Genomic DNA, 27,735 nt, shown 5'->3' with positions numbered 1-27,735 from the left:
AGCGCAATAAGGTTGAATAATACCACTGTCGATTAGCTGTCACTGCAAGCAATCAATTGGAACAAAACCAGTAGACGTGTTGATATAACTGTTTCTTTACTGAGTTTGTGTACACGTCTCGCGGTGCATTGTTGTTTCGCGCTAGGCGCTAATCTCCTTTGTATTCACGAGCTGGCTGGATGTCATAACCGACAAGTCTTGACGCGACACAGTCGTGTGTTTTCTACACCTTGTGACAAACAGATTTCACACCGCAGTTTTGTATTACTCCGCAGAGTATTCCGCCATGTTGAAGTTTGCAGTCAAGAGGAAACCGGTCGAGTTATTTCACGAAGCGGTTGGTGTCAAGGACATTTTCAGGGTGCAGTTTCTCCTTGAACAGAGCGAGTCACAATTTCACGTCGATGATATCGACGAAGATGGCATTACCGCTCTGCAAAGGTGTTCATTTACGGGAAACTTAAAATTAGTGCAACTGCTCGTGAGTCATGGCGCTGATCTTAACATACAGGATAAAGAGGGTTGGAGCGTTCTGCATGCTGCTTCAGTAGCACGAAATCATTCCATCATCCGATATCTCATAACCATGGGCGCTCCAGTGGAGTTAGAGAACGACCAAGGAGAACTGGCGATCGATCTGGCGCAAGATCTGCAATCGGTTCTAATTCTCGCCGAAGCTATGCGAAGGAGAGGGAAAACTAGAGAAGTCGAGCAGTTCTTGAAAAGGAGGCCCGATATAAGAGAGCTAATAGAGGAAAAGGCGCAGCAAAGTGATTTAACCAGTTTGATAAAAGAGCCGCGCAAGAGAGCGACAAGCGAAATCATTTTACCTAAAAATATTTCGTCGGCTGAATCGCAAAAAAGGCGCAGTTCCTTACAACCTAGAGTTCCGACCGCAAATGTCAAGATGCGAGATAAAGATCAGGAAAGGTTAATGGATGTTTCAAGCTTCAGTGGGCCCAGCAGGGTTGAGTTACCCTCTCAAGATCAAGATACACATACCAAAAACCGACTGAGCTGGGACGTCGGTTGTAAGGACACGGTTTGCCTTAAATGCGGAAAGCGCCGACGGGAAGTCTTCAAACGACAATCGACATCATCTTTGTGTTCTAACTCATCTGACTCATCGAGTTCATCCGATTCCGCGTACAGTTCGACATCGACAAATTCTGCCGCGAATGTGTACTCTTTCGAGAGAGGAGTAATATCTTCACCCAGGCAAAACAACGATACAAGAGTGGAGAACTTTACTCAAGATCGTAAACGTGCGTCGTCTGTTAACGTTTTCTCAGATCCCGGAAATCCTCCTAACCGCGAGTTTCCAACTAATGCACAGTTTCAATCACGGCGTAATTCATCCCCTGCCACGTACTTACACAGTGATCGATATAATACGTTTTACGGAGAATCGAAAGCGGGTTTTACGATTGCGAGTGCGATCAGCCACCAAGTTACAAACGTGAACGAGTTGAATAGTAATGGCGTTTCACTCCTCCACGAAGCCGCAGCGAAAGGTGATACGGAAGGAGTAAAATTACTTTTGGAACATGGCGCCGAAGTAAACAGGCAATCTTTGAACGGAAGCAGTCCTATCCACGAGGCTGTTAGAGAAGGAAATGTTGTGACGGCTTCTATACTGATCGAACACGGCGCGGATTTATTTTCTGAGACAGACAACGGCTTGTTGCCAGTAGATATGGCCAAAGACATTGAAATCAAACGCTTCATTGAAAATGCGATGGCTTTGAAATAATTGAATTCAACTGCAGTTTACAATAACAGTTTATCTGGAATTTCCAGACCAAGTATTTATCAAAATATTAAGGAAACTATATTTTTTGAAATAACCATGTACTTTACTATATCAATTGTAACTCAGCAGTATTAGACGACTGAGGTAAAACTACCAAAGATACAACAAAAAAAAAACCTCTACATTGCGTCAAAATGTGTATAAGCCAGTATAACTTCGCATTAAAATTGCAATTACAATTATGTTTTCAGGAATCTCCCACAATGTTTACTTTAGTCGGCGGGAAAAGGTGATGGACCGACAATTAAAAACCAAACGAGAAATTTTTAATTTCGCGAGCAAAATTTGCTTTTTGTCAAGTTGGCGGCAAAAATTTGCCGCAACTTTCCCGCGGCACAAAATAATACAAAAACACTGTATCACTCATACTCAATATTGGAACGAAAGGCATAGAAACGTACTTTCGCACAATTTATGGACATCGATGCTAATGTTAGCGAGTGACATCGAAATTTCCTGATTCATTCACCTCTGGACAAACTCGCCTTTCACTAGTTTTTGTTCGAGGACTTAGCACAGCAGCAAATGGCTTTATTACGAGCTTAATCTGGCAAATGACAAATATTCCGATCGGAAAGATTATTTTTCTGTAAAGAAAGCCTAAATAAACACACATATGGAGTTTCATGTCGGTACATTCACGGCGTCTTTTCAGGTCTTTGTTGAAAGCTGTTGTCGAATCTTTTGTTCTCGTCCACAAGTCAACTAGCGATAAAACGAAGAAAAACACAGACAGCACCGAAAAGTTCAAGAAAATACATTTTCGATTACTCATAAGAAGTAGATAACTGAAATTCTGAACGAACTTTTCCGCCAAATCTTGAAATATATCCAAAGTTAAAAAATCAACATGATTCTTTCCAGGAGAAAACCTCTCGAATGCCTGATCTTTAGTTTTCTTAGATTCTGAAAAGTAAAATCAAACTTTGAATTGAGAACAAACTCCTCATTGAACACCAGTGTATTTTCTATTGCAACAAGCTTTTAACGAGGAAGGCCATTATTTTTCAAAAGTAAAGCTTTTGACGTGTTTGCATAGGACCGCAACCATTTTAGACGATGTCAGCAGAAAGCTTTATTTTGTTTACACAGTTGTACAATTATTAATGACAAGAAAACTTTAATTCTGCTTTTCCGGCGTTTGCTTTCTCATTCAATCTTAATTATGATTTCAGTCTAATTCTCGGCGGCATAACAATTGTTAAGCGTCAAAAATTGTGTACTTAAGAAATGAAATATCTCTTAACAGTAGCGGCATCGACCACTTTCATGGCCGCAATTCGACGAAATAAGAATACAATGAAACTACTTTAAAGGCGAGATATTCTAAACACGACTTCGAGAGTGTACTCTAATCGTGATTTATCGTCTGTTCGTATGTTCGTCGGTTTACTTTCTCGGCCCTTCGTAATTCGTCGGTTCACTTTCTCGGCTCATCGTAATTCCGTTTGTGGGTTCACTCACGAGTTCGTTTATTCGTCCGTTCGCTTGTTGTTTGTTTGTTCGTTCGTCTGTTCAATTTTCATTCCTCTTTCATTCGGTTAGATTCTATGTCATGACGAATTTACGATCCAAAGCTGTCCATTTTGAAAATACTTGGTGTTTCTGAAGACGCTGTCTTTGAGGAGCCATCGCAAGATTGTCATTAACAATTACGTTCTACCTTTACTTTTTACGGAACACATTCTCGACTCTGCTTCCAGAGTCCAAACGTACGGCTGCGAAGGAAACATACTTGCACAATCTATGCTCCCGCAAATATCCGGCCTAGGGAAGAAGACGAGGACTCGGCTTCTTTCTGACACTCCGCAAGCAGCTGATACTGTGGGCTCCTACTACTGTCACACTATCACTTCCTCTATGAAGCGAAGTATAAGTACTGCCATTCCAATAGCCCCCAGACCACACGTGATCCAGACTACCGTCCACCAGTACCCTGGTCTACTGTCCAGTGAAAAGCCGATAAAGCTGAAAAGAAGTTTCAGTGTTAGTTGCACATGAAGTAAACTGTAACCGGGCCTTTTGAATTTCGTCTCAAGCTATAGCTGACACCACGAGATGGGTGGGTAATACTCGCCCATAATCGCTAATAACTCCCTCTATATTCAAGGAGGTGGCTGCTGGGGAGATGAACTGCTAATCACTCTTAGCGGTCAAAGGGTTGACGAGAATATATTAGATACAATCTCATTGTAGTGACTTATCTCTTCATATAATAGATAATAGGCTAGCTCTCCAAGCTTACGATCACTCAGTTATTTGAAGCTTAATCCGGAGAATCTGGGGCTATGAGAAGACATTGTCACTTGCAGGGGTCTAGAAAGTTTTTTCCATAAGTGGCCACCGATGGTGTAATAGGCGGCTGTGCCCCAGGCTGTGCTCGATAAAGGGGCTATAGGAGGAAACCGAACACAAGAGCCTACTCGCGGGCTAAACGGACAGCGGTTAGAGGTCTTATATCGAAAAAACGAAATTATACACTTATCACTGCAGGGAATGAAGGATTTACAAACACTGCCCGACGCCGCGCCGACAGCTCACCTAGTTTTACAGCATACAATAAAGTCCATTAGACCGTCATTTGTAAAATCTCCGTGCACAACAGGAGACACCGGTTCGCAGGGTATCGAGTGAGAGGCCATCAGCGAGCCATCTTTGAGAGACACTAGTGCGAAGTCTCTCAAGCCTGTTACCAAGACAGCGTCCTGCAAAAGACAAACAAACAAACGAAATGACTCCTGTGTTTATGCCAAAAAGTAATCCGGAGGATTTCTATTCTTGCAAAATGGAATGCTACTCCACTGCAGGTGACCTTATCCCTCCTCAGGATTTTGTCAGGCTTCCTTCACTATTCGCCGGCACCCATTTATACTGAGCACTGTGAGAGTAAGGTAGCGTGCCTAAGAACATGACTGTACACATTGACCCACTTGGGGCTAAAATCTGGATCTCTCAGTCGACCCGAAAATAAGCGCGCTATCCATACAGTCACCGCACCTGCCACTAAACGTCCGATTTTGTGTCTGATATACGAGATTCGTGACCACGATTAAATGGCCAAAAATAAGTATAATGAGCATACCTTTTGTGCCCCTACCGCAGTAGAAACAGCTTGAATGTTAGGTACAAGAACTGCGTCTGCACTTTTGTCATCAGGCGGATTGTAGTTCGTCCATGAGGTTACCGTGTCTACCTGTCAAGGACAAGAAAAATGCTGTGTTCAGAGCAGGTGGGGTGCATGTGTGATGCGCTGTGAAGGCTTCACGCGCTGATAGATAATTCTTCGACAGTGACAAGTGCCTATGAAAAAAACTGTATACGCTATATTTCCATCTATTCTCCGCGGGCCTTAGCGAAATAACAAGCACAATCTGAAACTGAAATTGTAATGAGAGTCTAAAGTTATTAAAACGCGTCTCAAGTTTTCCTTAAAGTGATCGGCAATTTACTTCACTACATCTACTCTTTCAAACAGATCAAACCACGAGTCCTGTTAGCTTTCCCGAGCAACAGCATGAATTGGAAGTCTCAATTTGGTCATTACGTTGTTGGCGTTGTACTTTTGATGATGCTTTTAAAATTCAGACACGGACGGCATGGCAGCCACAGGTCCGTGCTGCCCTCGCTGTAAAGGTGATCTCTGATATTAATCACGCTCCTTTTATAAATACCAGCTTTCAATCTACCTGCCAATTCAATTCACCAAACGGTCCCAAACTTGTTAGTCTTCCAGAAGAAATAACAAAAATACTGTCCAAGCTCCTGATGCTATCTCGCTTGAAAGCCTCTCCTGATAGATGGCTGAAAATCCCTCTTTGGTAAGGTGGACTTGGCACAAGCAACGGAGAAATCAGCACGTTCTCCTCACGTAAATCTTCCTGGGAGAACGAGCCAAAGAAACTACCGAACGTTGAAGGGGTACGGCAGATAGACCTACTGAATAAAGATTTCGACCCGGAAACTGCAACACCCGAGCAAGGATTGACCATTCCTGATTGGTCTATCCGCTCCGAGGCAAAGTACGTCGTCACGTGATCTATGACATTGTCGCCGTTCAAATCACCAACACTTGTGGTTCTCATAGGTAAAGCGTAAGAACACAAAGGTTGACCAGACTCCATGTTTAACACCTCAATGGCCTTTTGTCGTTTTATAACTACTGCGTTTGGCTTTATTGCTTTCGATTCTACCACAGGTCCTGTTTTAAGTTCTTTCCCTTGAGTTGCGAGTGTCGAGGGTTGCCTTTTCACGAAGTGAGCTGTTTGTAAGGTGGTATCAGCGGGATGTTGCCATCTGTATGGTAGTGAAGAGATCAGTGACTCGGTGTATTGACTCCAGTGAATTTCACCAGCGTGGTACTGACTGGAATGAAGAGCCAGCTTGAAATGGTAAGCCGACAGAATATCCTTCAGAGAAAAAAAAAGATATCAGGGAATTTCAGGCAAGATGGACGCGTTAGATCGACTCCTAATGGATAGATTGTTTGTTTTGTTAAGACAAGGTGTATGATGAAAGCGCTTTTCGATCGAGTGTCGTAAATAAAAACTAAAAGTAATTAGAAAAGCTAACCACAAGCGCCGCAGGTTTGGCAGCTATTGTCAGTATTACACGTAAGCCTTTAAAAATAACGTCTCTTACTTACATACTCATACACTAAGAAAAACCGCTAAGATCCGATGAAAACTCGATCAAGTAAAAACGAGCAAAGTGCCTGAATCATGAGAAAACACGAAACATGAACCAGGTGCGGTTGGTGTCAGTTTTGGATCTGTATGAACATGAACTACTTTTACCACAGAATTGAAAATATAATATACACTTATATTTCCCTTGGGTAGGCACCCCGCATGGGTCTGAGTGTCCCGTTCGCGCCCATCCCTTTTGGGCTTTGTTTCTTTATGTTTAAATATTTTCATTTTTGATCTTGCCCAATAAAGCTTGACATACAAAATCACTCTATTTGGCTTTGTTCAACGACATTCGCTCGAAAAGGTCGCTATTTCGTTCCTAAAAGCTTCTACACCATGCACAACTAAACGCAGAACGCTGAGTTTGATGAAGTATAGTATACTGATATGAATAACAATGATACCTCTCTGTCCATTTTCTTGGCTTCATAATCGCCTGGTTCATGTTTCCAGTGGGTCCTTCCTGTTTTCGCGTTCAGAGCGTATGTCGAAAAATGTTCCTTTTCTTCGGTTGCCTGACAATAGAAGGACACATGAAATGAAATCGCACTATTGTCGAAAGTTAACTATCTTACGCTGCTATCTTTCGTTGTAAATGAAACACTAAGAAATGGCTCTTGCAAAGGTGTAGCGTTTTCGAAAACCTCCGTTGAAGGTGGACAGTTTACACGGAATGAGGAATATTCCAAAGGAAAAACGACCGCAGTTTCAAATTAAATCTGATGTAGTATGGAAGAAAGTACCTTCTTAGTATTGCGCGAGCGTCTTGGAGGTTGCTTTGCTATCTCCTCAGCACTAAAACTGGCGGAAAAGTTATGTTGATGGTCATGTCTGAAAATGCAGTGTAAAATATTTCATTTTTCATTTCTTTAATGCAAAAGAAATAGTATTTAAAGAAAGATAAAACTTTTAAGCCTGTAAAACATGTTTCGACAGAAACTTCTGTCATCTTCAGTTAATTAATGTACAAAGCGTTGGAAGTTGAATTATATAGTAAGTAGAACAATGCTAATTATGATAAATAATGACAACAAGAAAAGAGGAAAAGCATGAAAGTGTGAGAATTAAAAAGATAGTTTTAGATTTACATGGTGTAATTGTTGATTCAAAGATGGTTGTTCTCTTTGAATATGAATAGCCTCTTTTATCTTAAGTTGAAAGCCGGTAGTTATCTTCTGAACACAAAGCGCGACAGTGTGCAGAATCTTTCAGATGCTTGAAAATGTGAGAGGCCCTGTCAATGACTAAGTGCTCTCTAACACGTCTGGAAAATGCTGGCAGGTTTCACCGACGTAACAGGCATTACAGCCAGCACATACAAACTTAGAAACCACACGTGAACGGAGCCCGTTATAGTACTTTAAAAACTAAAGACGCTTACGATAAAGGAAAACTATCTGGTCATCTTTCTACTTCGCTCTATTTCTTATCAAAATCGCTTCCTCTAAATTTAGGAACTCACAGTTTCAAGAATGACTGGTTAGGTCTGTTCCTAAAGAGTGGTGGGGGAGGGGGGTAGGGGCGGAGCAATAACGATTCAATGACTGATGATATTAAGGAGAGGTAAAAGTTGGACCTAAGGCCTCCCCCCTCGATCTAACACTGCATTAGTCAGAAATGTAAGAGATGGAACAGAACCAAAGGGGAAATCATTACTTTAAATTGTGTTGCATTTGTTCTTCTTTAGCAGTCATCCCTCCGATCAAAACTAAGCCAGACTGAGGTATAACAAGTACAGCAATTTCCCTGCAATTAAAAAAAAGCCATAAAAATAAAGTACTTTAAAAAGAACTATAAGTCAAAGCAACAAACAAAAATTAATTTCAAGGGATGACTTTTAATGGAAAAGCAGAATCATTGCCAACTTCAAAAAGAATCCAGGTAAAACACTTTTTAAATAAAGAAAAGAAATGACAAAAAAAATTTACCACTTGTCCTTTCCAACATCAACAAAAGAATTCTGATTTAGTCACAAATAAAACAAAATTTAAAGAAAATAAGCAACTCACTTAAAATTTAGTGAGCCTGATGTTTCATGATCTGTGAAAACCCGAGTCCTCCACATTAGCTCCAGCTGATCTGTGTAACAATGCACCTCTCCATCATCTGTTACTACAACTATCACCTGCAAAGAGATACAAACAAGAAAATCCACTTCACATTCAATCTAGCCAATTCAACACCTCTGAGAGGTTAGGATATTGTAGACCATTGCCCTGAAAATCACAACCGCCATTTGCTGCCAGCCATCCCTTTCATTTCCACTGACTGATCTTTGAACAAGCTATTTTTTTCCACTTTTTCTGAAGCTCAAAACTTCAGTTTAGAAATTATTTACAGTGGCCAATAATTACATAATCAACTCAGTTGATAAAACCAAGTAATCTTGTTTTTCCCAAATGAGTTAAGGGAGTAGGTTTCTAAAGAAACTGTGGCACTGGGTATGTGGAGAGGAGGGGGGGGGGGAATTATAAGATACATCTAATTTGGTTTTATCAACACAAATTAGCCACCATAGAGAGTTCCTAAAGCTGAAATTTCAATCCGTAGCCCTTCATCTTTCACTCTGATGGAGGAATGGTCAACTGAAATGACCTTTTCTATTCATCTATAGATAAATTTATTCATTTATTTTGTGTTTACTTGTTTTTCCATTAATTTCTTGGTTATTCATTTTAATTAATAAAAGAAGCTTAACCCTTTACACTTTAACATCAGCAAGCATATTCTCCATACTGTTCTCTACATGTTTTCTAAGTTGCTGAAAAGGAGAATTTGTTTAACAATCAAGAGCTTCTTTAGTTGGTGATCATTTCCTTTATTCTCATGACCTTAAAGTGTGACTCAGGAGTAATATTGTAGGGAGAAATAAGATGTGAGTCACTCTTAGGGGTTAAAGGGTTTTTTTGAAATAATGAAAAAGATACATAGAATGACACTTCACCTGGCGACAGACATCGAGCGAAGAAATGCTTTTTCCTTCACATCCTGTTCCAAGTGCTACAGGAAATCCAGGCTTGGATGAATTACTGGAAGTTTCAAGGACCACTTCTGCCTGGCCAAAAAAATTCAGTAATTGACTCAAAGGTAAAAATCATTCAATCACAATTTGTTAAACATACAAAAGGTGTCACTATTCAAAATAAACATTAATTTTCAATTGCAATAATTGGTTTTAGGCCAAAATGGATAAATTAGTTTCTCTGTTTTGGGATCATGGAAATACAGTAAATTATTTTAGATCTGAAACAAAGAAAACACAAACCCAAATACACCATTTTGAAGTGAATAAAATGAACAGCAACATGGTTACATGGAATCAATTTCTCTTCCCAGACATTTTGTTACCTTCATATGAAGATGAGGAAGGGTGGATGATAGATCATGCTCCTCTTGTGGAGGCAGCATCATAACTTTAAGTCTTGAATCATCAGTTACAATAATAAGTTCTGTTATGAAGACCAGAGAAAACTTAATTACTCATCAATAAACTGCAAGTTTTATCGATTTATGGGTGTGTGGGATGTTAGAAGAACATGAAAAATGTTTGTAAGTCATGAGCCAGAGGTGAGTGATTAAAAACTTTGTTAGTGAGCAATTAGGGTGCTTGCAGTATCTCAGTCATTGTAAAATGATCACATATTTCCTGGTAAGAAACCAAGAGAAATGTGATAGCCCAATGGCAACCACATTATCCCTCTTAAAGTTCTTAGGATTTGCCCCATGACTGGACATTTTACTGATTGCACTAATAAATCACTTTGACAAATTTTAGGGTACTTTTAAGTTGCTCATAAATCCCAGTAGTTTTATAGACACCTGTTGCAAGCTTGGAACAACTTGTAACAACAACAACAACAATACTCATAAACAAACTAAACAAAACAAAACTTAACAGACATGCACATTACCGACTTCCTTCCCATTTTTTAAGTCTTATTTTTTAACTCCGTACTTTCTAGCAGGCCTTCAAGTTTAGTTTGAAAATCTCCATACTTAATCTATAATTAAAGGTCATGTACCAGTATCTTATGAATGATTACCATTAATTCCATCACTATCCAGGTCTGAGATAATAGGAAGAGGTCTAAAGAGAGTGACATCATGTAATCGTAAGTAACTAAATAAAATTAACTCTGTCTAAGAATTAAATTCACTTCATTGCAAACTGGAACCCTTTTCACCCAGTCTTGCTTGGAAAATTGGTAATTTCATTCAGCTCTCTGAAAAAAGTTTGCCTAGTGTATGTGCTAAAATTTCTTCTCAACAAGGTCTGCAAAATTCAAAGAACACTTTTGGGTGTATCATTTGTTGCTTTGATTCATCTACCTTTTTGTCATATTCTGGCAAATTAGAACATGTGGTTTTAAGAAACACAATGGATCATTAAAACTCTTTAAACCCAAAGTGACCACAGTCAAATTTCTTTTTACAGTTAAACTTTCCACCATTTGCGCTTTGACTATTACACAAATTCTCCTTGCCAATACCAAAGGAAAAGGAAGAAGAAGATAGGACAAAAAAAGACATCTCTAATGCTAACCCTTCACTAGCATCAAATTTCTCCCTATAATATCACCCCTGAATCACATGTTAAGGTCATGAGAATAAAGAAAATGATCAACAAGAAAAGAATCTTTTGATTGGTATACAAATTCTCCTTGTCAGCACCTAAGGAAATGTATAGAGAACAGTATGGAGAATATGTACACTGATTTTAGGGTGTAAAGGGTTAAATAGGTAATAAATTTAAATGAATGAACTTGAATTTTTACTGAATTATTCAAATGACAGTGAGCTTGTCAGAGCAGCTTCATGAAAAAATCTGATAACCAAACATACAACTTGTTTCTTGTTGTGTGGTGATCACTATGCAAGATATCGTCCAGTTGCCAAGAGGGCTTTAACTCCCACACATTTGGAGCTCTGAAAAGAAACAAGGCCACAAGCACTGCTGCCACCACAACCACATCTTGAGCTCTAATTTTGGTGACATCAACTGGCAGTAGTTTCAAAGGATCATTCATAATTGTCCTCTGAAAGAAAAATATCAAACTTGTTAGATAGTAAGGTAAAAAAAAGAAACATCAAGATTGTGTTTTCACTTAATGAAATACCAAGTCTTGAATCTTTAACTCAGGAGAGAATTTAACTTGTTCTAAAAACTCTTTTGTAAATCATATTTATTACCCCACCCCCCACCCCCCCCCCCGAAAAAAAAAATCGCCAGTGATAAAATTGTAACTATTGTTCTTTAACTAGTTAGAATAAAATAACCAGTTAAAATTAGTAAATAAATGAGGTGACAAATTAACTTGAAGCTCGGTAAATACCCACCGCAATTTTCCTTCACTTGGCAAATATATAAATTTGTTAAATAAAGCCTCTAGCATTTTTGCATCGGAAACTCTTTGGGCCTTTGCTTATTTAGGTTATGAAGAGCGGTTTTTTTATCAGGGACGATACAAAGTAAGCCTTTTTAATCGAATTAAAAGTAACCATGGTAGATGTGCACCTCAACCCAAAATTTCATTTTATCCCCCAAACCTTATCTCAGAGAGCCAGAGTTAAACAAATCCGAGTCTCAGTTATTTCAGACGAGGGTATTTTTCAAGGTAATATGTATGCGTGAGACGGACTTTCTAAAAACATTGAGGAGCCAAAGCTGAATATCCAATTAGTTTCAACCTACCTTTTTTATATCTCAAACACATCTTAAACATATCTTTTAGCGGAAAAATCTTTGTTTTAATTATTCCTGGATCACATCCGATCCAAAATGCGCGCCATGTTGAATTTTATTATCCTGCACAAATATGGCCATGATTACTTAATATGGATGACAGAGAAATTGACCAATGGGAATGCGTGGTAGGTAGCGTCAGTTTCGTGCGGTTAGTTTGAAATTTAACGATCGAACAGCGGTGAGAGTTTGTAACCCAAGCTGACTTACTTTCTCGATTTATACGTTTGGATTTTGTTTTGTCACAGAGGTTCACAAAGCGTAGTGTCTTTGAGAGTTTCTGAAGTCTGTATTTTAAAGGATGGATGAATTTGTTGATCCAAGTTACGAGTACGATGCGCCGATGTTTGTCGACTTCTCGAAAGACACAGGAGATTTAGACCCTGAAGCGGATAAGTGGTTTGGTAAGTTTTAATGTCTTGATTGGCGAAATCTTTCGCTTCTAGGTAGACGATCGATGTTATTCTAAAACTTTTGTTCTTTCCAAGATGGAAAAGTAGCCGACGAAGGTGGCTGGGTAATCGAAGAAGATTCTTGTGATCAGCGATCTAATGAACCTAACTGCGAAGCATCAAAAATTCTAGAAGAAGTGGTGAAAGAGAGCTCGTCTTCGCAGAACGAAGAACCACGAGTGGAACAGAAAGCTGATACTGAACCTTTAGCGGAAGCTCCTCCTAAGAAATCAGCTCCTAAAAACTGTGTGACTTCGTGGTCAGAGTGGGTAACAAAAACCCAAACAACAACGAACGAACAAGTCAAGACGGAAAGTGCCCCTCGTCAATCTCAAGTCAGAAAGTAAGCATGACATTCTAACTTATTGTTTCTGTTAATTTTTGGATGGGGTTTATAATATAACGCTACTCTACGTATACGAATTCAAACATACAGCAAATCTACGTGTACATCTTTGTGCTTTTATATTAGTTGTTGGCACTACATTATAAATCCTAAAATGCGATCAAGCTTTACGTGTAGATGCACGATTGGAGGAAAATCTGAAATCTGTACCAGGTTAGTTTCACCAATACGCTTTCTCGTTCTAGGAAACGAGAGAAAAAGGTACCTGAAAGAAGATCAGCTCGTCTGAGAACGTTGTCAACGTGTTCTATTGCATCAACATCATCCACCGTTTCCAGTTGTTCCTCTGATGGTGGGCCAGCAAAGAAAGTCCCGAAGATTAAAGCACCATTGACATTAACTGTTCCAGATACGCCAAATTTTATGAGGTAACACAAACAGCTAATTTCAATGGCCATTTTTTTTGCATGATCATTAGAAGTCGGCTGAAAGCCAGTTTTAACCCTTTCACTCAGATGATCGTCATGTAACTTCTCCCTGTAATAGCCATACATTATCCAGCAAACAGGTTATAAGAATACTCCAACAAATCAGGAAGAAGTTGTTATCTTGAGCTAGCACCATCTTCTCCATTCTTTGAAACTTAGTTACAAAGAAAGAAATGTGTAGCAGCTGGAGGCAAATAATTTACAACTGGATCTGGGAAGTTGAAGGTTTAATTATGAACCTCTCAGGGAGATCATCCAGGCCTTTGTTTACAGCTATCTGCTTTTTAATGCTTTAATTTATCATTTGGGATTATCCTAACCACTCTTGTTTTGTAATTATACTTATGCTTACAATTCTAGCTAACAACATGAATACAATGAAGAAAAGCACCACAAACACCTAGCATAATCAGCTCAGAAGTGCATTTCACCTCTTATTTTTTGCCATATATTTTTAGGAGGGTTGCTCAATCCAAAGGTGATAAAACCCAAGCACAGAAAACAAGGGAAGAACAGGAGCTGCAGGTCATAGCACAGAAACAAAAGGAAATGATGGAAAAAATCAAACAGAATAAAGTTTCCATGAAGAAGGCTCTTGCAGGGCAGTCATACATGCCTTGTAGATCAGCTGTTGACAATCTTACTCGGGCTAAAGAATTTCACTTCGCAACAGATGATAGGCTTGGTCCAAGTTCTCACCATGCAAACAATGAGGGCAAAGGAAAGGATTTTGTTGGCTCTTTAAGGCAGCATCCTCCTTCACCAGTAAGTGTCCATAGTGCTTCTAATGCAATTAAAATGGTTGTAATTGTAAAAAAAAAAAAATGGTTTTACTGGTGAAAGTGTTATAATCAAAAGTAACAGACTCCTTAAGATTGTATTTGTATCTTGAATGCAACAGGATTGAATGCACTTTGTTTAATCGGGCAAGATCTTATAAATAATGTGATTGGCAAATAGCTGCATGCAATAGTCTACTTATGCAAGAATGTTACCATGTTTGTCTGTATTAAATGGAAGGTGACTTTTCCTTCAGCTGTTCCAAGGGGATTTCTGAAATTAATATTATTTACACAAACTCGGTAATTAAATAATAAAAATGTATCTAATATATAGTCTGGTCATGGTAAACAGTTGATTTCTAATTCTTACTGACAGAATATGCAATCTAAATTGATTGTGCGACTTGATTCTATATGAAACTATGAATCTGTCTGTTATGATAAAGTGCCAACATACATTGTAGTTCAAATCATTTAAAGTGGCCTTCTGTTCTGTTCTGGGTAGACTTTCAAGAACAGGAAACCAACTGTTCCAGTGCCATTCAAGATGAATGAATCCAGGAAAAGAAAAGAACCTGAAAATGACACTCCATGTGGGGAGTACCAATCAATGGCACAAAGGGTTTATCAATGGCAGAAGAAGACTCCTGAGCGTTTCCATGTGAAACCTGTCAGTGAACAGAACCAGGGGCCACCAGATAATATAGAGAAGGCTTCCTTGAAGCTAACAGCTCCAAAGACACCAAATTTAAGGTCAAGAGATAGGAAAAGGCCACTTTCTGTAGACTGCATGAGTAAAGAAGAACAAGAGAAGATTCAGGAAGCTGAGATGAAGAGGTAACTTTGATGAAATAAATGGAATAAATTTTTCTTGTGTTAGAATACTATATGAAAACTATGGATAGAAAAAAACATGTGAACAGCTGGTTTTGAGCATCAAAGTATTAGGGAAATATTCTCAGGGACACACACTAGAAATGAAATGGTGGTGTTCTGTGCAATCCTTATGGTTAGTAAGTATTACTTAAGGACAATTTGGCCACATAGAAGTTCACTATTTGTTGCCTGGATCATCAGATACTCTGGGCTCAAGGTTTAATAGAGAATTCTTCTCCAGGAACCACATTTGAAAATATTTTCCTCTAACTCATAATAAAATTTGCCTTTTTACACAGTTACAAGTTCAAAGCTACTGAGCTTAACCGTAAAATATTTGACTGCAATGGAACATTAGGAGTGTACATGGAACCAAAAAAGCCTCTTACTGCAGTTGAACCTTTTAACTTCAATACTGAACAGCGTGCAGAGGTGCACAAAACAAAAGAACCACAGGCTGTCATTGAGGTTTGTGTTACTTAACGAGTTAGTTGTCAACCCTATAATTTGTAAGGTAATTTGAGTTAACTCAATACCCTGCATCTAATTTATAACATATTTTGTCATGTCATACCTAAATGCAAATGCATTAGAATTGTCTTAGGCGATGTTTGCAAAATTCTTCCAAAAACAATTTGTCTACTTCCCATAGGAAAAGGTACACAAAACCTCTAACACTTTTATTTATATGTAGGCTGCTGAACCAAGAGAAATAAAGGCTAATCCTTGTCCAGACTTCACCAATGTGTTTAAGCCTGAACTGCCACATAAAGGAACCCAGATACAGCCATTTTCATTTGAGCAGAGAGACAAGGAAACGAAGCTTAAGAAAGAGGAGAAAATTACAGCTATCTTAGAGGAAGAAAAGAAGGTAAATTAAAAGCTACTCATCTCAAAGAAACTTCAACATTTCCACAGGCATTTGACCGTTGTCTGTGCTTAGGGGATTGGAAAATTTGAAACTTGTCTGGCTGGGTGAGAAATTTGACCTAGAAATGTAAAGTCTTTCCTGAGGAATAGAATGGTTATATCTTTAAAGATGGGGGTGTGTGAGGTAAACCGTTAAATTTTCAAGCAAATGCTTCAGGATGAAAGATCTACAAGATGTTAGTTTTAAAGTGTGGTTAATGTGTTGAAAGTCACGGTTGCTGAATTAACCTTTTGCATAAAAAGGAAAAAAAAAAATTGGTGGGGAATTTGATCACGTTTGCCTTGCAGGGCAGGAATTTGATCAAACCAATCTTCAACAGTTCAAATGCCAGGGGAGGGGTGGAAAGTTGGTGGGGCATCTGCACACAATTTTTGCCTTGCAGGGCAAGAGGTGGTGGGATGTTGCTCAAAATTGATTGAAGCACAACATGAAGGTTGTATTAAATATATTTTCTACTGATGATAGGCACATGAGAACTTCCATGCACAACCATTGCCAAGTTTCACTCCTCCTCCTCTTCCTTCATCATCAAAACTCATCACAGAACCTGTGCCTTTTGATTTGTCAACTGAAAACCGTGGAGCTGTCAAGGCTGAGAAATGGGGACAGCAGGTAAGAAGCATGTTGTGAGAACTGACACAGACATCTTTAAACTGAAGCACTGTCCTCTAATAAATGGTGCCCATTCTGATTTGTCTTAAATAAGTTACATTGTGATCTCATTACTAGGAACAGAAAAATTGTCAGCTACATGGCCAACACTATGCCAGTTAAGAATGTTTAACCCTTTAAGTCCCACTAGTGACCAAGACAGAATTTCTCCTTACACTATCTCTACAATATCAAGCAGACAAGTAATGAGAATAAAGAAAAATTTCAATTGGGGGATTATTGTTTGATCCAATTCCAAATTCTCCAAAATACCATCTTATAAATTGTATGCCAGACAGTAAGGAGAATTACTGATGACATCTTGGGAGTTAAATGGGTAAATTCACATAAAAGAGTGCAACAATTAAGTTAACTTAGTTTTTAAGGCTTGAACTTTCTTACTTGACAGAAATTTGAGGAAAGTCCTTTTTTTTGAGAAACATCCTCTCTCTAACAGGGAAGTAATCATTCGACTGAATATGCTTTCTTGTTCCACTTTAGCTGCAGCAAGAGATTCAAGAGGAAAGAATGAAGAGAGTGTTTAAAGCTCGATCCACCAATGTTTTGTACAATGCTCCATTCATACCTGACAAGTCCATGGCCAAACCAAATACAAAAATTGAAGAATTCTCTATGAATTCGGATAAACGCGCTAAGGAAAGAGAAGTGTATGAGATGCATAAGGCAGAGAGAGACCAAGAAGAAGAGGAATTAAGGAAACAGATAGAAAAAGAACATGAAGAGGAGGAGAAGATTTACTTGAAGAACCTGCGCAAACAACTAGTACATAAACCAAATCCCATACGCAAATATCGTCCAGTAGAGATCAAACAGAGTGAGAAAGAGCTTACAAATGCACAATCGCCCCAATGGCATTCAAAGAAGAGAAGAAAAATGCGAGTATGATTGATTTAGAACAGCATGTTTTCAACATAGAAATTGTTAGCAATTGTTAGCCATGTTTTTGATACAGGTATTTTATGAAATTATGACTCAGTAAGAGTGTGTGGCAGGTTGTGATTGCAGAATGAATTGATTGTGCTTGAGAAAGGCTTTGTCAAAAAAATGTCATAAGTCATATCGCAGAAAGCAGCAGTACAATTAATGTCAAATAGTTAGTTTGTAAAAAATAAGTAAAATTTAATTTGGTCTGTAACATTTCCAAAAGTGACCAACATTTTAATTCTTATCCTTGTTACTTGCATAAAATCACTCAATTTTACTTGTACATTCGTTTGTTTTGGAGTAAACTTTACAATTTGCTCATTCAATTCTGGTATCATGCAATAAATTTAGTTTAGGAGATTAGTTTTTCTTAGCTTTACTCTATAATAAGTCTAGAGAACTCTTGCTATTCTCAACAAATTGGAAGGAAACCAAAAATAATAGAATTTTCATGTGCTTCGAGCAGTTTGCTTGCTTTCACTTTAAGTTTCCATGAGCTAATGATAATTTAAACTTGTTGTGACAGCAGGGATAACTCTCATTTTGGTTTTTCAACACTCAGTTGAAAACTTCTCTATTGGTGAGCTATATTTCTCTAGGCTGAAGGTCAAGAAAAAACCACAACCAGCAAACCCTGAAATGCCCTTTACACATAGTGCTCAAAACATATCAACAACTCTTCAATGTTACTTGTAATTGCACATTAAAAACAGCTCTTTCTTAACCACTGTTAACTGATAATTTGGCAGTAATTTCAGGATCACCTGTTCCCCCTTTTAGCAAAAAAAAAAAACAAACAAACAAAACTCAGAAAAGATTTTTACAATCTTTATTAACCGTGTGAGTTTTTACATTCAAAATCAATGCACCGTGGCATGATGTTTTATTCTCACACGATTCAGCATATTCTACACCATTTTCTATTCTGTTTGGGATCAAGACTTCACAGCCTTTCTGTTCATCCTAACCCTGTCCTCTGGGTCAGGCAGCAGGTCACCCCATTTTGTCAAGTGTCGAGCACACTTGTAGATATCACTGCAACAAAAAGATTTATGAAAAGATTCCGCTTAGATGTTAAAAGTGTTTTTCCAGATATTAAAGCCTTTAACAAAATGTCCAAACAAATAGCCTGTGTAGCCATACCCCCACCCCCAAGGGAAAATGGAAGGGAGGTTCCCTCTCTAATCATTTCTCCTTGGTGAGGAGGGTATGACTTCACCTAGGCTTCCAAACAAATCAATGTTCAGATAACACTTTTGGTTGAATGCTTTTTCACTACAAAAGACAGCAAAATTTGTTTGACCAACCAGTGTATAGCAATGTAAACTATACATACCTGTCCTTCCTTTTGGTAAAAGTCTTCTGTTTTAGGTCACCTAGCAAACACAATGAGGAGGTTTATTAGTACATTTTTTTTTTTTTTCGTTTCACCAATCTTAGATAAATATTTGACATGATTCATAAACACAATGAAGTTGTTTCTTGCCTTAGTTAAATTACCCATCTATGCCAGAAAAAGGGGAAAAAGTCAGAATTCAATAAGGAAGGAAATCAGTTGGAAATAATTGATAACAACAGACAACAAGGATGAACATTCTTAACTATTGACCATTTTAAAATGGTTAACAAAAATTGTTTCCAAACAGGGGAATATTCTCCTTTTTGCCATGACATCACCTTGCTTAGTAAGCTGATGACCTGACCTTGTCAATCAATTTTAAAAGTGGTTGCAGTAGGACATGATACCAGCACACCACAACCAGTTTTTGCTGGCTAACAAGGCCCTACTAGGCTTCCCATGTCCTGTATAAAGGGTGGGGTGTGTGAGTGTTCTCAACTGACTAACCTGAGCTGCAGCAGAGTCTACAAATAACATGTCGCTTTCTGTACCGCACAGGCTCAAGAACGCGAGGCCATGGCTTCTCTGCGGAATGAGAAAAACTGAATTTTCAAAATAAATTTGCTCTTACTCATCAAATACTAAAATAAATAACATAAGTCACAATCAAATATTAGTTCATTTTGAATTATTAAATCTACATTTTCCTAGGAGTCACACTCTTGAGACCTTTCCCTCCCCTTAACAAATATTTTTCCCATTGCTGACCTTCTAAATCTCTTGCTCCTTTCTTTAGCACAATGTATGAAAACCTTTCTGTATGAAATCCCCTCTTCTTCAATTTTGTGTTCCTCTGAAACAAAATTACAATCCATGTTAAAAAAAATACACATTTCTAAAAAATTAGCATTACAAATTTAGACTGAAAGGGGCAGCTATCATCTATGCCAAAGGTCCTTTCCCTGAGAGACCTTGAAAAACATGGGCCAAAAGTCTCACACCATACTTCAATTGTCTTCTTATGGCTATTACAGATGACCATAGTATACTTGTTTCAGCTCTGATTAGGCCCACACCCTTCCCCCTTTGTAATGTTGACAGCAACAGGAGGAAAGAGGGCTCAAAATAATAAATGTTTGCTTGAGTATCTTAGTGTTAAGTCTAAGATGGTAGCTCTAGACAGCATTTGTCCCCACTTTCAGAACTCTAAAAACTGAAATTTTTAGTGCCTCCAGTGATATTTGCCTTTTTACACAAAGACCTTGATGGAAGATGAATAAAGAGGATAAATTTCTAAAGAAACTGTGGTGCTGTGTTGGCAGGGGCTATTTAAAGATATATTGGTTTAATTTATCAACTAGCTTGATAACATAAATTGGCCAGCATGAAGATATTGTACAGCTGACTTTTCAATTTCTGACTTTTCCTTTGTCAGAGTGAATCCAACTCACAATGACGAAAGGGACAAATTCTCAAAATGCTAGCTTTACAATTGCTTCACGGTGGCCAATTTGTTTTGTCAATTCAGTTGATAAAACCGAATCTCAATAGAAGACAGATGACTTTTTTATCTCTTTCATTACAAACCTGACATAAGGCCAACTGAACTCTCTGCTCAAAGTTACAGGGATGGTCTCTTGTTTCAGCATCAGATCTTGCACACTTAACATCATGTGGACACTATAACAGATGAAAAATCAAAGAAATAAAGTTGATGAATTAATCTTTGACCAAGGAGGAGAGGAGGCTTAGAACCAGATAACAGAAGACCTCAAAATGTGGTAAGAGCATCACAGATGCACAATCTCTTCAGGCTGACATCCCACTATTTTGGTTGCACTCTCACCACACTTTTATGCCATCTGTAATCTGTCATTTAAGAAAAAATAGGAAAATTGTTGGTTAAATAATTATACTCCACCTGTTATGTGAACCAAAGAAAGGCTTCACAAAAATGGTGGAGAAAGAGGAAATCAAACTTACTGGAGAAAAAACAAAGCCATTGTCCATTTCTTCAGCAGTTGGGTCAAGGTACTGATACTGGTTACCTAGAGAGGACATAATTTTAAAAAAATTAAATTCAATGCTGATTGATTGAGTGCAGTAAAACCAAAACTAAAATAATCATAACAACCAACAAAAGCAGAGGAAAATACCAGGAGCTGTTGAGAACTCAAAGGAAAAAAAAACTGGTTGAAGCAGGAGGTAAAGATGGCAGTGTGAAAATGACTCCAAATGGTTAAGAAGGTTCTCAATATCAATCACAGAGCAAAATAAAGCAAAACCAAAGTAATCTTGCATAACTTTCCACACTCCCTGATTAAAATTGTTCCTGAACAACATTTTGGCCCTTTCTCATTTTCTGAAGTTTCATTGCTTCTAGCTGTACCCACCCTCAGCTGATCCATCATCAACAGGCTCACCATCTCCTTTCTGTAAGGAAAAACAAGATACAAAACACAAGTAAAAAGTTATAAATATTATTTCAAGTTTTTTTTACACATACAAAAAAGTCTAATTCTATGTCAAATTTAAAGCCACAAGAACTGGTTAGCAGCAGCTAACAATTAAATTAGGTGATTTCTAACAAAGAAAATAATAATTGTCGGCAACATGGTTCCGTTAAAGCCACAGATTTCTCCTGTAGTGTCTATTGCCCTGAGGAACATGGAAAGAAAATACATGCATACTTCACTTCCCCCCTCCCCATCTTCCCTCCTTTCTTGAATAGTAGGGTTACAAGGAAAACATGTTTCTATTGCCACCCTATTTAAAACTTTTTGAGCTTCAACTACAATGGAATCAGTACAGGTCAACAATTTCTTAATAAACACTCCCCTTTATTGAGCACCTCCTTCCAATAAGCACCCAGGTGCTTCTTCAACGAAACATGGTAAGCAATCTTTCATTTACCTTTAACACTAGGTTCCTAGCTTCAGCTGTTATTTCAAACCCTTCAGTATTGCCATGCTCTATGATAACCTAGGATAAAAAAAATGAAATGCACTTTTAAGAGTCAAAACGATGTTTTACATCATTCAGTCAGTTCAAATTGCATATTAACCCCTTAACACCCTTGCATCAGTATGCAAGATAGCTCTCTATTCTATTCTGTATATACATTTTCTATGCTCATTACAAAGGGAAATATGTTCTAACAATCATAAGCTTCTTGAGTCACAATAATTTTGTTTATTCTCATGGCCTTAACCCTTTGATCCCTGAGAGTGATTAGCATCTAATTTCTCCCTACAATATCACCCCTGAATCAAACATTAGGGTCATGAGAGTAAAGAAAATGATCACCAACTTAAGAACCTCTTGATTGTTAAACAAATTCTCCTTTTCAGCAACTAAGGAAATGTATAGGGAACAGTATGGAGAATAACTACAATGATGTTATAGTGTAAAGGGTTAATATTTGATTCAGGGCTGATACCACTGGGATAGATAAGATGCTTATCACTGTTAGAGGAAAAAGGTTAATGAATTTTCAGACAACAATGGCTTACCAAGAAGTCACTTGTTTTCCCCCACAGGCTTTTCACTGCCATTTTCCTCAAGGAGGCTCTAGGTATTTCACTGAGAGCATAGGAGGCCACCACAACATCATAAGTTATCTATTTGACAAACAACAGTATCAAATAAAGACTCAATTCCATCAAAGTAAACTTCTTTTAACAAATGCAGACTATTGGCTTCTCCTTATTTCTAACTCAGTGGTTCTGTGCTTCAAGGAGAGGGGAAAGGGTTTAACCTTTTCACTCCCATGATCTCATTAGTAATTCTCCTTACCAACTGCTGTACAATTCTTATGATTTAGGTTCTTAGAATTTGTTACTGGATCAACCGATAATCCCCTAATTGATATTTCTCTACATTCTCATCACTTGTCTGCTTGAAATTGTATGGATATTGTAGGGAGAAATCCTGTCTTGGTCACTAAAGGGAGTTAAAGGGTCAAAGCAGAAAGTTGTAGAGATATAGGTGCACAAAGTGGGAAAATTAATTCAAATTCACAGTCTACCTACTAAAAGTAACCCAACATTTCCTGGAGAAATCTAAGCTTACCAAGTTGGATACAGGTAAAAATCTCTTGAAATAAACACCCGGAATATGAAGAGAATGCTTCAGACCCTCTCCACCTGTATTAAGAATAAGGACAACAAAAAAGTGCATGACAAAATAGATTAAATATTTCTGCTTGGCATTTACTGAAAACACAGAATAAGAGAAACACAAAATTGCCTACTAAAGAAGAAAATCTGTTCTTAACAGACCATAGTTATGGACCAATTATAAAGCAGCATGATTCAGCTTATCAACTGAAGATACAACAAGGAGAAATCAGAGAAAAAGGAGGTATTGGTATCCAACTAAAAAAAAGGCAATTAGATTGAAGAAAATTATGGGACACAAACCATGAACAAGCCCATAGAAAGAAGACTTGTTTTTCAAGAAGTCCTTAAGTTTATAATCTTTGCATGTAGCATCCCAGTGCTGCTAATTCAAGGGGTTAACAATGCTATCCAACAGATAAATCTTTATCCAATAGATTGCACAGTATGTTTCATTAAAATTCATCTGCAGGATAGTGATCTATCCCTTGGAAAGCATTTTCCTTCCTTAGGACAATTACACTGGCTAGTCCTTGATCTTAAAGTAGGCTACTAGTTCTCTGTCTACTGTGACAAACTGAATTCAGTATTAGTAATTCATTCATAGTCATGAAGTACAAACCCCTTATGAGATATTCAGCCAGACTATTCATATCCTGAGATACATCCACACACTGATATTCTCTGAGTGAGTCTCCCCATGTCTCATGGGCTGCCCTGGCAAAGTTGAGCAAAAATGTATGAAGGTTGAATCACTGATTGACAAAACACTGATTGAAAAAAAACATATATCTCATTTTGCAAAAGCCAAGTTTTAATAATAATTCATCATTTGATTAGCTTGTTTGTTTTTTGAAAAAAAGAATTGAGGAGTAAATAAATGTAAATTAATTGTCACTGGATCGAAGAGATTTCATTGACAAATATTTTTTACCATGTTGCTGTTCCAGAGCCAGATCCAAAATCCAGCAGATTCTCTGGTTTAAAGTTGGGCTCACGCCTCCTTAACTATGGGGGATAAACAAAAGATTTTTAAAAATTAATTAAAAGGCAAGGGCAAGTCTAAAATGGCTTTTCTAGAGACCTGAGGACCTTATTATCATGTACATAATGGCAGTGAAAGGATTCTCAATCAAAAATGAGACATAACATTATTTCAACATATGCTTTCATCAAAAATAGCTTAGCATCATCCATACTGGTAAAAGAATTGTAAAACAAAGTCTGGCAGAATTGTCTCATGTCACTTTTGACTTACTTCATGGAACACTCTTAGTGTTGCACCATAGCTTGCAGGTAAACGGCTTGCAGCATAAGCAGCAGCTTCTCTTTTGTTATACCTGTCACCAAAGTGGTGGGAAAATTGCAAATAATTTCAATTTTTTTTAAAGACATTAAAAGAAGCATTCCTTGTACTCTCTAATTTAAATGATTTGAATTTGAAGCTGTCTTGATTCTCTCCCTTTTGGATGTTATCTGTATTGTGGACTGGGATGGCACTAAATTTGATAGATGCAAATACTTAAAAACCATGGGCCCTTTCTCAAAGGTTCTGGTAACTTAACACATCCACATGTTCTGTTGTCATTTAAGCTGGATGTCTCAAAAGTTTTGAAAATTATACTAAAAAACTATCAGCTAAAGAAAGAAAATGAACTGGTTAGGGTGCCATAGCCTGCTCCACTACTCTTTCAAAATTTCATCATCAAAATATGGCTTCCAGCTGATTATCTTACTAGGACTTTCTAGAAACAAGCTCCAGGTTAGTTAAATCAAATACAACAAAATACCTTATCAGTTTGTATTCACTTCCTCTTGGCCTTTTGATAACTTTTTGCTTTTTAATAATAGCAGGTTTGCTATCACTTGTGTCCATTGTTTCGCTATTTGTGTGGTTATTGTTTTCTTTATCATTATCAATGTCACTGTCACTGTCACCAGTCTCAAGTGGGTCAGATCTTGTTTCTTGGGAAAAAAATTCTCCATCATATTCATCATCTTCATCTTCACTTGTATCGTCTACATCATCAAGAACTGTATCTTCTTGCTGATTATGTAGCTTCAAAATGTCAGCAGGATTAGCTTGGTTTGCTATATACAATTAGACAAGAAATACAAAAAGTCATAAATCATCTTGATGCATGTGATCAAGACTCTGTGGTCGAGTTATTGTGACCTTAAAAGTGCACATATTTTGACTCAGTACTGCTAAAAATTTATGGCTTTAACCTTTAACTTGTTAATTCTCCCCTCTGGCTGCTACACATTTCCTTGTAAATAAGTTACGAGTATTTAGTGTCAGACCAAGATAACAACTTTGATCCAATAAGTTTTAATATTTTCATGACCTGTCTGCTGGATAATCTTAAATTATTATAAGGAGAAGTTACTTGTTAATCACTTCCGTGAGTTAAAGGGCTAACAGGCAAAGAACACTCAGAATAATGTCCCTCAACAAGCAAAGAACAACCAACTGAACATGCCTTGGATCTAACACACAACAGCATTTTAGATTACTGTCGCTTTGACAAGAAAAGAGGTGCAGTAAATGCAATCATTTGTTAAAAAAATGAAAATAACTATGGATTTGGCTAATCAAATTCCTCTCTTTCCATTTTAATTTCTGATACTGTATTCAAGACCATACCTGCTAATTCCTCTCTTTGCCGTCTAGATTCCTTATATTTCTGCCAGGTCTGTTCTGTTGGACGACCTCTATTTCTGATGTGTCTTGCAAGTTTTTTACCATCATTTTCCAACACCTTCCTTGGGAATTCTATGAAGTCAAATCATGCCACAAAGTCAGATTCAAACAACACTGGAAGACAATTAACAACTATACTACTAGTCAGTAAAGACTGGCAGTGTGGCAGTTGAAATTTCATAATAAAAAAACAAGTAGAGACTCTATATAACCAAGAAGGTGAGAGAAACTATGAGCTAACATTTAGTGTGATGGACTCCAAGCCAAGGGGTCCCATTTGAGACCTGACCAGGTCATTGTGTTGTGTTCTTGAGCAAGACACTAAACCATTTCACTCGCAAGATCTCATTAGTAATTCTCCTTACTGACTGTTGTACAATTCTAATAATTTTAGTTCTGATAATTTGTTACTGGATCAACTGATAATCCCCTGATTGATATTTCTCTTCATTCTCATCACTTGTCTGATTGGAATTGTATGGATATTGTAGGCAGAAATTCTGTCTGGTCACTCATGGGAATTAAAGGGTTAACTCTTCAAGGGTCCCATCTCCACCCAGGAGTGGAAATGAGTACCAACAAACTGTCAAGGAGTCTTAAAAAATGCTTGGAGGGGGTGGCAGGGGCCAGGAGAGGTTGGGGTCAGGTAAACCTGCAATTGACTTGCATCTCATTTAGGGAGAGTATACGTAACAATACCTAGAGTCACCTCATGCTGAAAAAGCCAAGATAAGTTCTAGCTGAATTAGCCAATTAGCTCAAGTGCACACTTCCTTTTTCATGTCACAAGAGAAACAATTCCCTTACTCTTGAGGTAGCTGTCTAAGTTCTGCTGTAACTTTTCAGGTAGCTTCAGAGTGTTAAGATAAAATAGACCAGCAGCCTCCTTGTTGCGTTTCTCAAAACCACCGTTAGAACCGTAGGCATGCTTCTCTTCTGTTGAACTCCACTCTTTTTCTTCATGAAAAGGTCCCTCCTGGTTTGTACTCAAATTAGAACATAGCACCTGTAGATAATTGGCAGAACGGTAAATTTAATATAATGAACCACACTCTCCTGGGCATTTATATATGGAGGGCAACTACTGCCAAAATTAAAATTCAGTGGAATTTTTTTGTATTAATTCCTCATTTCAGTTCACGCTAAATTTCCGACTAACTGAATAATGTTATGCAAATAAAAAATGTCATTTCTTCTTAACGAGAGCATTCGTTTCTGATTATTGAGTCGAGGACCATCGAAGAGAATTCCAATAACCATTTCTGGAATTATTTATCTCGTTTCCAGTGGTCTAATTAAATCCAGATCGTTCTGCAGTATATCACATTTTCCAAATCCAGAACTAATTCGATATTCATATTTCACTTTTCTGATAAGGGTACATAACAAAACAAGTGCTCAATCTCTCCTATCTCAGTTCTCCTTTCCTATGAAAATAATTGGAAAGCTGCCGACATCATAAGCATCCTGAGCTGACAAGATCGAATTGTGGCTGATCATGAAGTTTGGGGCAAATTAGCGAAGGAAATATCAAGAAAACCCTTAAGGCTTTGCGCAATTTGTTTAAACCTACCTTCCCTCGTAAAGTTAGCCGGTGAGTGAAGCGAAACCTGCAAGATCTACACTGTTCTATTGCACGAAAGCAGATACTCGCTCTACTCATGCTGGAAAGTTATCGTGTTTCTCACGTGGGAGAGAAAAAACTGGGACGAGAGAAACATTTCTACTAGGATTCGTTCCCAGGGTCTCTCTTCTTCTTCAAAGGGACGAACCACGAATAAATCCGTGTACCTCCATGAAAGTGTAACCAAGAATTCGCCATCAAGGCTTTCACAAGCTTAGACTCCCTCAATCAACAT

General features: G+C 37.9%; 4 protein-coding genes across 4 annotated transcripts; 2 read left to right on the top strand and 2 right to left on the bottom strand.

Annotated features, from left to right (window-relative positions):
• The first annotated feature begins 94 nt into the window (after positions 1 to 94).
• LOC131794270 (poly [ADP-ribose] polymerase tankyrase-1-like) lies at positions 95 to 1,992 on the top strand. Its single transcript, XM_059111781.2, has one exon. The coding sequence runs from the start codon at positions 287 to 289 to the stop codon at positions 1,751 to 1,753; it is 1,467 nt and encodes a 488-aa protein (XP_058967764.1). The 5' UTR covers positions 95 to 286; the 3' UTR covers positions 1,754 to 1,992.
• A 691-nt stretch (positions 1,993 to 2,683) lies between these two features.
• Positions 2,684 to 12,304, bottom strand: LOC131794277 (uncharacterized). The gene is made up of 13 exons (XM_059111789.2): positions 12,194 to 12,304; positions 11,344 to 11,537; positions 10,545 to 10,588; positions 9,850 to 9,950; positions 9,446 to 9,556; positions 8,511 to 8,626; positions 8,158 to 8,247; positions 7,245 to 7,332; positions 6,906 to 7,016; positions 5,500 to 6,219; positions 4,896 to 5,006; positions 4,355 to 4,518; positions 2,684 to 3,781 (listed from the first exon to the last, which is right to left on the bottom strand). Exons 2-13 carry the CDS (start codon positions 11,526 to 11,528, stop codon positions 3,655 to 3,657), a joined length of 1,968 nt encoding a protein of 655 aa, XP_058967772.2. The 5' UTR covers positions 11,529 to 11,537; positions 12,194 to 12,304; the 3' UTR covers positions 2,684 to 3,654.
• Positions 12,305 to 12,426: 122 nt separating this feature from the next.
• On the top strand, positions 12,427 to 18,424 carry LOC131794289 (targeting protein for Xklp2 homolog). Its single transcript, XM_059111797.2, has 9 exons — positions 12,427 to 12,648; positions 12,733 to 13,039; positions 13,288 to 13,470; positions 13,989 to 14,295; positions 14,818 to 15,149; positions 15,488 to 15,656; positions 15,883 to 16,059; positions 16,585 to 16,731; positions 17,272 to 18,424. Exons 1-9 carry the CDS (start codon positions 12,546 to 12,548, stop codon positions 17,674 to 17,676), a joined length of 2,130 nt encoding a protein of 709 aa, XP_058967780.2. The 5' UTR covers positions 12,427 to 12,545; the 3' UTR covers positions 17,677 to 18,424.
• Positions 18,425 to 18,530: 106 nt separating this feature from the next.
• On the bottom strand, positions 18,531 to 27,560 carry LOC131794291 (ribosome assembly protein METTL17, mitochondrial). The gene is made up of 17 exons (XM_059111799.2): positions 27,450 to 27,560; positions 26,684 to 26,882; positions 25,820 to 25,948; positions 24,963 to 25,263; positions 24,431 to 24,512; positions 24,107 to 24,180; positions 23,795 to 23,889; positions 23,126 to 23,199; positions 22,567 to 22,674; positions 21,968 to 22,036; positions 21,448 to 21,487; positions 21,038 to 21,102; positions 20,642 to 20,734; positions 19,823 to 19,907; positions 19,562 to 19,639; positions 19,052 to 19,091; positions 18,531 to 18,750 (listed from the first exon to the last, which is right to left on the bottom strand). The coding sequence occupies exons 1-17, from the start codon at positions 27,537 to 27,539 to the stop codon at positions 18,651 to 18,653; spliced, it is 1,722 nt and encodes a 573-aa protein (XP_058967782.2). The 5' UTR covers positions 27,540 to 27,560; the 3' UTR covers positions 18,531 to 18,650.
• Positions 27,561 to 27,735: the final 175 nt, after the last annotated feature.

This window comes from Pocillopora verrucosa, chromosome 3 (genome assembly GCF_036669915.1).
Source record: "Pocillopora verrucosa isolate sample1 chromosome 3, ASM3666991v2, whole genome shotgun sequence".
Classification (NCBI taxonomy): Eukaryota; Metazoa; Cnidaria; class Anthozoa; order Scleractinia; family Pocilloporidae; genus Pocillopora; species Pocillopora verrucosa.
The sequence above is the reverse complement of the archived record's forward strand: the minus strand, read 5'-3'. Positions and strand labels throughout refer to the sequence as shown.